General features: G+C 48.1%; 1 protein-coding gene across 1 annotated transcript in view; it reads right to left on the reverse strand.

Annotated features, from left to right (window-relative positions):
- The window catches only part of hdac3 (histone deacetylase 3), a 34,961-nt gene extending 24,456 nt beyond the window's left edge, over positions 1 to 10,505 (reverse strand). Inside the window, exons 1-2 of the mRNA XM_080201288.1 lie at positions 10,409 to 10,505; positions 6,042 to 6,124 (exon numbers count right to left, since the gene is read on the reverse strand). Coding sequence (XP_080057414.1) covers positions 6,042 to 6,124; positions 10,409 to 10,463 — 138 coding nt within the window. The 5' untranslated portion in view covers positions 10,464 to 10,505. The remainder of the gene's footprint in view (positions 1 to 6,041; positions 6,125 to 10,408) is intronic.
- Positions 10,506 to 11,495: the final 990 nt, after the last annotated feature.

Consider the following 11,495-nt stretch of genomic DNA (forward strand, 5'->3'; position numbering starts at 1 on the left):
GATATGTGTATTGTCTCCAGACAGTACAGTAAGTGAGGTTTTGCAAACATAAGAACATAAGAAATAGGAGCAGGAGTAGGCCATCTGGCCCTTCGAGCCTGCCCCGCCATTCAATAAGATCATGGCTGATCTGTCGTGGCTCAGTTCCACTTTCCCGCCCTCTCCCCATAACCCTTAATCCCCTCTCTTATCAAAAACCCATCAACCCGCTTCTTGAAAATATTTAGCGAGGCAGCCTCCACCACTTCAATGGGTAGAGAATTCCAGAGATTCACCACCCTTTGAGTGAAGAAGTTCCTCCTCAACTCCGTTTTAAAACGCCCCCCCTTTATCTTGAGGCTGTGCCCCCTAGTCCTACTGTCTTTTTTCAGTGGGAAGAGTCTCTCCACCTCTATCCTATCCATCCCATTCATCATCTTATACGTCTCAATGAGATCTCCCCTCATTCTTCTAAACTCCAATGAGTACAAGCCTAGTTTATTCAGCCTCTCCTCATAGTTCAACCCCCTCAACTCCGGTATCAGCCTAGTAAACCTCCTCTGCACTCCCTCCAAGGCCAAAATATCTTTGCGCAGGTGCGGCGCCCAAAACTGCACACAGTACTCCAGCTGTGGCCTCACCAATGCCCTATACAGCTGCAGCAAGACCTCCCTACTTTTATATTCAATCCCCTTCGCTATGAAGGCCAGCATCCCATTCGCCTTCCTGACCACCTGCTGCACCTGCAAGCTGGGTTTTTGCGACTCATCCACAAGGACCCCGAGGTCCCTCTGCACCGTCGCCTGCTGCAGTTTTTCGCCCCATAAGTAATAGTCCTTCCTACCATTCTTCCTACCAAAGTGGACCACCTCACACTTGCCAACATTAAATTCCATTTGCCATTTCCTGGCCCATTCGCCCAGCCTATCTAGAACCTTCTGCAGACTCTCCACACCCTCCGCACAATTTGCCGTTCCCCCAATCTTGGTGTCATCCGCAAATTTCGACACCCTACACTCGGTTCCCTCCTCCAGATCATCTATATAAATGGTGAAAAGCTGAGGCCCCAGCACCGACCCCTGGGGCACTCCACTAGTCACCATCCGCCAATCCGAATAACACCCGTTGACCCCCACTCTCTGCCTCCTATTTGACAACCAATCCTCTATCCACGCTAACACCCTACCCCCAACTCCAAGTCCCCTGACCTTCTGCAATAACCTCTTATGAGGTACTTTGTCAAACGCCTTCTGAAAATCCAGAAAGACCACATCCACCGGCTCTCCTCTATCCACCGCCCTAGACACATCCTCATAGAACTCCAGTAAATTTGTCAGACATGACTTCCCTTTAATGAAACCGTGCTGCGTCTGCTCTATCAAGCAATTGCCTTCAAGATGCCTCGCAATTTCCTCCTTAATGACGGATTCTAACATTTTACCTACCACAGACGTTAAACTAACCGGCCTATAATTCCCTGCCTTTTGCCTGGCACCCTTCTTAAACAACGGCGTAACATTAGCCGTTTTCCAATCTTCCGGCACTTCCCCGGAATCCAGCGACGTCTGGAAAATAACCACCAATGCATCCACTATAACCTCCGCCATTTCTTTCAGAACCCTCGGATGCATTCCATCCGGTCCTGGGGACTTGTCCACAATCAGCCCCTCCAGTCTGTCGAGCACCGCCTCTCCAGTAACAGTAATGTCATTAAGACCCTCCAGTCCTACCACCTTTCCATCGCTAACACCCGGCAAATTATTCACGTCCTCCTCCGTGAAGACAGAAACAAAAAAGTTATTCAATACCTTAGCCATATCCCCATCCCCTACCACTAGGTCCCCTTTCTCATCCTCTAAAGGACCAACGTTCACCCTAGCCAGCCTCTTCCTTTTTATATATTTATAAAAACTCTTGCTATCCTTTTTTATATTAAGCGCTAGCCCAGCTTCATAGTTTCTCCTACCCTCCTTTATCAACTTCTTTGTCAATCTTTGTTGACATTTAAACCTCTCCCAATCCTCTTCTCGCCCACTACTCTTAGCTACTCTAAATTCCTCCGCTTTTAATTTAACACTTTCCTTCACCTCCTTCGTTATCCACGGCTTATTACCTCTCCTCCGACAGTCCTTTTTGACCATCGGAATAAATTTCTGCTGAGCACCAAGAAAGATCTCCTTAAAGATCCTCCACTGCTCCTCAGCAGACCCTCCCTCCAATGCACTCCCCCAGTCCACATTCGCCAATTCTTCTCTCATCCTACCGTACTCCCCTCTATTCAAACAAAGGACGCGTGTCCGGGAACCCACTTTCTCCTCCTCCACCTGCACCAGAAACTCCACCATACAATGATCACTCTCTCCAAGAGGATCTTTCACCGCAAGGTCCCTAATTCTACCCGCCTCATTACATAGCACCAGATCCAAGATAGCTCGCTCCCTCGTCGGCTCCAACACACACTGTTCAAGGAAATTATCCCGGCAGCATTCCAAGAACTCCTCCTCGAGCCCACCGTGTCCAACATGGGTCGACCAATCAATACGCAGATTGAAATCCCCCATAACTACGGCCGTCCCATTCCTGCACGCCGCACTTATTTGCGCGTTAACAGCCCACCCCACCTCCAGATCATTATTTGGGGGCCTATAGACGACACCCACCAGCGTCTTCCTCCCTTTGCTGTTCCTAATCTCCACCCACAACGATTCCACGTTCTGCTCCTCGGCTCCAATATCATCCTTTGCTACCACTTTGATGCTATCCTTAATCAGCAGAGCTACGCCCCCCACTCTTTCCTCCTGCCTATCCTTCCTAAATACTTGATACCCTTGGACATTCAGCTCCCAGTCCCTGTCACCTTGCAGCCACGTCTCTGTAATGGCCACCAGATCATATCCATTTGTGTTGATCTGCGCCACCAGCTCATCCACTTTATTCCGAATGCTTCGTGCATTCAGATACGGCGCTTTCATCCCTGCCTTCACCTGGACCCTATTTGCCGTAACTCCACCAACCGTACTCACGCCCCCTACTCCCTCTATTATTGGGACATCCTCGGCCTCTTCCCTTACCTGTACCCTCTCCTTAACTTTAGACCTCGTAAGGTCACCTACCCTCGCACCCTCCCCCCCCCAATTAGTTTAAAGCCCTGTCTACAGTCCTCTTTACTCAATTCGCCAGCACTCTGGTCCCAGCACGGTTCAGACCAACCCCATCCCGCCCGAACAGGTCCCACCTACCCCAATACTGGTGCCAATGCCCCATAAATTCAAACCCATTCCTCCCACACCAATCTCTGAGCCACCCATTCACTTCCTTAATCCTGTCAACCCTACGCCCGTCTGCACACTGTTCAGGCAGTAGCCCAGAGATGACCACCTTGTCAGTTCTACTTTTTAGTTCCATTCCCAGCTTCTCATACTCCCTCCCCAGATCCTCAGTCCGCACTTTGCCTACGTCGTTGGCACCCACATGTACCACAACGACCGGATTCTCACCCTCCCACTCCAGGTTCCTCTGCAGCCCAGCTGCGACATCCCGGACCCGAGCACCAGGCAGACAACACACCCTTCTGTGCACTTTGTCATTGTGACAAAGGACAGTGTCAATACCCTTCACCCCACTGTCCCCAATTACTACTGCGTTCCTTTTTCCCTTCTTTTTGCCTATGTCCTGCTGCATTACTGTACCGTGTGCAATTTGCTCACCAACCTCACCTGCCTCGTCCTCTTCCAGTCTGGCAGCAAGAACCTCAAACCTGTTTTGCAGATTAAGAGGCTGAGGCCTCCGCTCCTCACCCCCCTTCCTCTTCCCAGCAGCCCCCTCTTGTCCCTGACCCTTAGAGTTAGCCAGTCTAGGGGGGGTGGATGTCACTTGCACCCCATTGACAGTGGCACCCTCTCTCCCCCTGATGAGCCTCAGTGTCTGGGCAAGTCATGGGGGTTATGTCGTGGTTCCCCAAGGCGACAACTTATTTAACCCGATTGAAACAGAGAGTCTGAGTTGTAATCCTCCAAGCAGTAGACTTTATTTTCCAGCACAAGAGAATAAAGCCGGAATGTCCGGAACATTCCACTGAACTATTCTGCTTACAGTCTTTTTATACACCTTACAGTCCCATATCTCAAGACTCTTATCTTTCTTTCAAAATTCAATCTTGTTTAGCCACCATTGTTTCTGGGTCGACCCTTTATCTATCTTGCTTGAGATTGGTCATTCATTGTTACCTCTCTTTGCTTTTTGAAACCATGGTGGTTAAACCTTTTCCCTTGTCTAGACCATTCTGCTTACCTACCAATCATAGTTTAACTAGCTCAAGCCGAATAGTAAAGAAAAACATGCTGACTTTATTCTCTCTTTTGCTACTGTCACAGATCAAGTTGGACAACTGGGCAGTGTCCATTGTTCTCCCAAGTGGCTACTATTTACATTCACAAATGAGTGATTACTATACTATCTTCATTGGATCGCATGCATTGATTATATCAGTTATACTTAATTACATTAAGTCACACACATTGAGCTGATTAACTATACTAGTCTTATCCCATCACCCATCCTAAATCTACTTCAAGAAAAACATTCTAATACAAGTTTCAGCTACAATTCTTTTACAATAAGAGAAACATTCTAATACAAGTTTCGGCTACAGTTCTTTTACACACATTCTAATACAAGTTTCGTACAGTTCTTTTACACACATTCTAATACAAGTTTTGGCTACAAATTCTTTTACAGTTACAGATAGTGTGACATGAACCCAAGATCCCTGTTGAGACCGTCCTCATGTGTGTGGAACTTGGTTATCAGTCTCTGCTCAGCAACTCTGCGCTGTCGTGTAGGCAAGAAGTGGGGGTGTGACCATCCCCACACCCCCACTTCTTGCCTTCAGACAATCAGACAACCGCACAACCTCAAACAGACCATCATTCGCAGCAAACTACCCAGCCTTCAGGAGAACAGTGACCACAATACCACACAACCCTGCCACAGCAACCTCTGCAAGACATGCCGGATCATCGACATGGATGACATCGTCACACGTGAGAATACCATCCACCAGGTACACGGTACATACTCTTGCAACTCAGTCAACGTTGTCTACCTAATACATTGCAAGAAAGGATGTCCCGAAGCATGGTACATTGGGAGACCATGCAGACGCTACGACAACAGATGAATGAACATCGCTCGACAATCACCAGGCAAGATTGTTCCCTTCCTGTTGGCGAACACTTCAGTGGTCATGGGGATGCGGCCTCTGACCTTTGGGTAAGCATTCTCCAAGGCGGCCTTCACAACACACGACAGCGCAGAGTCGCTGAGCAGAGACTGACAGCCAAGTTCCGCACACATGAGGACGGTCTCAACAGGGCTCTTGGGCTCATGTCACACTATCTGTAACCCCCATGACTTGCCTGGGTTTGCAAAACCTCACTTACTGTACTGTCTGGAGACAATACACATCTGTGCTCAGTGCTCTTTCCACTCACATTGTTAACCACTTTAAGACTTGAATAGCAGGTTAGGTGGAAAGATTCGCATTCTAATCAGTAATCTGTAAACTGTCTGTGCTGTTGTATGCTCCGTCTGAGGCCAGAACTCTCCATTCACCTGACGAAGAGGTAAACCTCAAAAGCTTGTGAGTTTACTATCAAATAAATCAGTTGGACTTAAACCTGGTGTTGTCAGACTTCTTACAAGGATGGATTAGAACAGATACCAAACGTTTTTTCAAAGAGGTAGGTTTTAAGGAGCATCTATTCACATGGCGGTTTACAGAGGGAATCCAGAGCTTAGAGATTATGGGGTGGGCAGGGCCATTCAGGGCTGAATGCCTGTGCCATGGTGCCAATAAGGGTAAGGGGGAGTGGTGGGGGGGGGAAGCTTGCGACCCCTCCCACTGTTTCTGTAAAAGCAAAAGGGGGCATGACCCACAGTTTGGGAAGTGCTGCCTAAGCCTGGGTATTGCAGAACACATGAGAGGGGATTGTGGAGAACATAAAGAATGGCCTGCTCATAGCTGTAGATTTGATGCAATTCAATGAAATTGCTACACATACCATCATTTTCTTGTATAGTCCATAATGTAGAACCAAACTGTGAGTGAGAGACAGGCGATGTGGTTTCATGGGATGTCCAGCACCTACATGAAGATGAAGGTAAACAACAGCGAGTGAGACTGGATGGTATGTTGTCAAATGCACCACAGACACCATTAAAAAAGGAGTGTAAATGTGTGGGTTATAGAGACAGCTTCCACACATAGCCATAGTGACGCCGCAGAGCATCTGGGAATACTCAGGTGGAGCAGGGGTTTAGGGAACAGTGAGTGAGAACAATCTTACCCCACTCCGCCAATTCATTTGACATCATCTCACATTCTGATTTATCATCACGGTCCCTTAAAAAAAATCACTTGGCAAAAATCAATAGCAGATAGGCTAAAAACAGAACAGTTGGAAAAGCATGGCAAAAATGTACAACTCAGCACATCCCAAAGAGCTTTACGGTCATCTTTGAAATGTAGCCACTGTTGTAACGTACACAACTTGTGGCTGCCAATTTGTGTATAGCAAGCGCCCACAAACAGCAAAAGTGATCTGCCTCAGTTGAAGGAAAATCATTAACCGGGAGAACTTCCTTGTCCTTCTTCAACTAGTGCAACAGAAATATTTTAGTTTATTTATTAGTCACAAGTAGGCTTACATTAACACTGCAATGAAGTTACTGTGAAAATCCCCTAGCTGCCACACTCCAGCGCCTCTTTGAGGGAGAATTTAGCACGGCCAAAACGCTGAATCAACAAGTCTTTGGACTGTAGGAAGAAAATGGAGCGCCCGGAGGAAATCCACTCAGGCACGGGGAGGATGTGCAAAATCCACGCAGACAGTGACCAAGCTGGGAATCGAATCCGGGTCCCTGGCACTGTGAGGCAGCAATGCTAACCACTGTGCCACCCCAATCGCATCCACCTGAGGGGTCAGATGAGACACTGGTTTAACCCCTCACCCGATAGTGAGGTACTCACTCAGTATTGCACTGAAATGTTGACTTCAACTTTATCTTCAAGTGTCTGGAGTGGGACTTGAACCCACAATTTCTGAACTCAAAAGGCTACCACAGAACAGCAGAGAGATTTAGGGTTTCAAGTCGGTGTATCTGTGAAACCGGCAGCGCCGACATTAACACACGACAGGGAGAGAGTACAAGCTAATTCCCATGTAATACCAGTCCCTGTCTCCTCAGCCCTTTAACTCACTCATCCTCCTGAATGTACTTGCAGTTCCTCAATCTCCCTTCACCCACTATGGAAAGTCAGAGGGCTGTATGCTTCATTTCCACTTCAGAGACTGAAATATCCAGACTGACACTCATTCCACTGCAGTACTGAGGGGCTGCTGCACTGTTGGAGGTACCTCCTTCAGATGAGATGTTAAACACCCCGTTCTCAGGTGGATTTAAAGGTTCTGACGGTCACTGTCTCGGAGATAATCAGGGTGCTCTCCTTGGTATCCTGCAGTGAAGTTTAAGGCTTGGCCAACATTATTAAAACAGATTATTTATCCATTAACTCATCGTTGTTTGTGGGATCTTGCTGTTTGCAAATTGGCTGCCACACTTGATAACTTGTGGTAATAGCTTTGAAGAATTGATGGCCAACCAGACAGGTAAACAGATTTATTTGGGGGGAAATAACGATATATAAGACAGAGATAAGAATCCGTCAAACTCGACTCCCAAACTCCAACCACCAGAAAGCCTGTAAGCCTCACCGTGATTGCCCCGAGTCATGTGGCCCCCATAACTCGGCCCTCCCCCTTTAAGTCCTTAATATTTTACAACAAAACTGGTTAGAATATACAGCAAGAGGGGAAAATGTAATAAGGTCTGGAGGCTTTCTAATTCTTTGGGAGCACTTCAGCAGATGCTTCATCAGTCAAGGTAGTTTTGTCTTGAACAACAGCGGGAAGGTTTTCAGTTTGCAAAGGTGCTGTGGTACAGATAACCGCTAGTTCCCGCTAGAATGTTCCTCGATCCCTCCTCAGAGTTGTTGCATTTGGTTCCACTTGCAATCCCTGGAGCCATACCAACAGTAATAGCAGGGACAGGCCGCTCACTTGCTACTGAGCTTGGTTCTCTTCACCTCGGGGGGTCCTACAAGCTTCTTCATTCTCTTCCCTGGAACATCAACTACGTATGATACTGGATCTGTCTTGGCCGCAGCTATCCCAGGGACCCAATTCAGATCAGCGTTGAAATTTCTTAAACTAAGCTGTTTACCTGAAAAATTCTCTGGGTGGAACAATGAAACCTTTTCTGCGCATTTTGATTTGCCTCCACCCTCCCTGCCGAGTTTGGAAATATTAAATCAAGTTTGGTCCAAAGACATCTTGCAATGAGCAATACAGCAGGGGGTAACTCCTGAAGTGACATGAAGAGTTGCTCTGTATGTTAGTGAAGAATGGGTCAGTTGAAGTTGCAAAGACGCAGAGGTCTTTTTTTATAACCACTTTAAACACCTGGATGATCTTGCAAGTGAACTCACTTGAGGTCAGCTGGTAGAGGTTATCCGCACGAACGCACCTTTGCAAACTGAAAACCTTCCCGCTGTTGTTCAGGATGGAACTACCTTGACTGATGAAGCACCTGCTAAATGCTGAAACTCAATGGTTTGCATGAAGCTTTGAAATTCCTCGCTCATGTCCCATTGTCAAAGACCAGCAGCACTGTGTGGCAAAAGTCTGCTTAAGTTTATCAGTTGCGGCTAGGGAAGCCACAGTCTTCATCTCATATATGTCCATCCATTTAGAGTGAGTATCAATAATGGGAAGAAACACGCTTCTCATGAAGGGACCCGCAAAAACCACAGGAGTCACACACATGCTGACCTGGCTATTCCCACCGTGCAGAACAGCTAAGGGTGACGTACTTGGCTGTACTTGATACTGGTTGCAGTATGTAATGAGGTTTTCAATGGCTTTATCAAACCCATGCCACATTTAACACCAAGCTACCATTTTCGTCATACTAGGATGCACACAGTACAATTCTCGTAATAGCGTTGACCGAGCAAGAACAACCATCCTGGCTTCCCACAACAGCACTCAGTTCATCCTTTCTGATTTGGAAAGACTGAAATTGTTTAGAACTGTCAGGGTGCTGGTCATGAAGGACCATCCATTTGACAATGGTTCCGTATCTTGATTTGTCATGTCAATACAGGTAACGTGTCTTGAAAGTTAAGAGCGAGTACAATTTTTGGGGCACTGGCGGTGGTGGAATACTTTATGGCAAAGGAAGGCAATTTAAAGTATTTGCACTGACAGTGTGGATGTCTGGCTTATGTTGGAGCGTATAGTCACATACCACTAACAATAGAACGCAACACTAGACCCTTGCTGAAGTGACCATAGTGTTACAGGTCTGGAGTCACATATAACCAGGCTGAGTAAGGATGGCAGATTTCCTTCACAAAATAACATAACTGAACCACAAATGGGTTTCTGCAACTTTCCACCAATGTTCAGTCACCATTCATGTCTTATTCCAGACTTATTTATATAATTTAATTTTACTCTATCATTTTATAAGTAAATTTAAATTCCACGAGCTGCGGTGCTGGGATCTGAACTCTCGCCTCTGGATGACGAGCATAGGTCTCTTAATTATCGGTAATACAACTGCTAGGTAACCAATTCCCACTATCTCCCAGTTCCTGTATGTCCAATAACCACTATCTCATGTATCTCCAATTCTGCACCATGCCCCCCAAAGATGCTTTCTCATTTACATATATATTTATATACTCCACCCCACTCACCCTGGACTCTGGGTGGCACAGTGGTTAGCATTGCTGCCTCGCAGCCCCAAGGACTTGGCTTTGATTCCCAGCTCGGTCACTGTGTGGAGTCTGCACATTCTCCCCGTGTCTGCGTGGGTTTCCTCCGGGTGCTCCGATTTCCTCCCACAGTCCGAAAGGCACGCTGGTTAGGTGGGCCGGCCATCCTAAATTCTCCCTCAGTGTACCCGAACAGGCCGGAGTGTGGTGACGAGGGGATTTTCACAGTAACTTCATTGCGGTGTTAACGTAAGCCAATATGTGACTAATAAATAAACTCCTAAGTTCCAATGGCCCCTCCTCAACACCACCTCTCCCCCAGCATTGATGTGCACTATGTACACTCATGGCCCCCTCCTTCTCTCCCCCCCAGCCTGTGTGCCCCTAATGTCCCCTCCGCTGTTCCACCTCTCCCCAACCTGACCCCATGCTGCCCCTGCTCTGTAATAACCAGCCTCCCAGCTATCTCCCCTCTGGGTCACCCCAACGTCCCTCCACAGCCAAACCGCCCTCATTTACCCAGCTCCCTGACCTAGTCTCTACCTGCCCCAGCCTCTCGCCCTCAGTGTCCCATCCACACTCACTCACCATAGTGAAAGTTGCCCACATCTGGGTCATAAAAGTAAGAGACCTTCCGGGACATGGCGCGCCGGCCCAGCAGCTACTCCCGCCCGCGCACTACGTCACCGCGCATAACGTCATCGCGTCACCACTCGCGCACTGCGCCGTTGCGTCGTCACGCCATCGCCCGCGCGATGCGTCACCAGGCACAACATCATCGCGTCACCGCCCGCGCAATGACGTCGCGTCCGTCTCTGCCCGGCCCCGCCCCGCCCGTGACGTTCGGTTTCCCTAGTGACCGCGCGGCATCTCCCATGGCAACGGAGGGGCCTGTCACTCAACCAGGAGCGAAGACCAAGGGGAAGGGCCTCAAGGGTCAGGATGAGGCGCAGGGCCGAAACTAGGGACAGGGCGTCATGTCAAAGGGCAGCATGGCGGTCAGGGGTCAAAATGAGGGTCCCCAGACCAACGTGAGGGTCACTGTTGAAGTGAGGGATCAGTTGTTGCCCTGGATAATGAGAATCCTGCCCACTGTGACCAAGCTCAAGGGATGTCACTAACATTCTTCCACCTGAGTATGGACATTCCTAAGAACATAAGAAATAGGAGCAGGAGTAGGCCATGTGGCCCTTCAAGCCTGCCCCGCCATTCAATAAGATCATGGCTGATCTGTCGTGGCTCAGTTCCACTTTCCCGCCCTCTCCCCATAACCCTTAATCCCCTCGCTTATCAAAAACCCATCAACCCGCGTCTTAAAAATATTTAGCGAGGTAGCGTCCACCAACCAAACCCACTAGGGATTGATTAGTTTCATGGGGTACACTGACTGAAGCTGATGGTAGAAGAGACCAATCTGTAAAGGCAGGTCCTGCCAAAAGTGCCGCGTATGGAATTGTTATCAAGTGTTGTCCTGGTTTATCATATTCGGTTTAAGGCCAAGGCCCTGTGGCCATTGATTGTCACAGTGATGTGTGCTGGCCCCTAAGTGACTTGACAAATCTCCTCTCTCATCAGCCAGTGTCTCCAAGGTATGAGAATTGACATTTAGTTGATTAACATTTCACATTTGTCACATTTGCAGGCAGCCTTGAAACAGAGCTCTGGGCATCCTGCT

This window comes from Carcharhinus amblyrhynchos, chromosome 13, assembly GCF_965287045.1.
Source record: "Carcharhinus amblyrhynchos chromosome 13, sCarAmb.v2.hapA, whole genome shotgun sequence".
NCBI classification, from domain to species: Eukaryota; Metazoa; Chordata; class Chondrichthyes; order Carcharhiniformes; family Carcharhinidae; genus Carcharhinus; species Carcharhinus amblyrhynchos.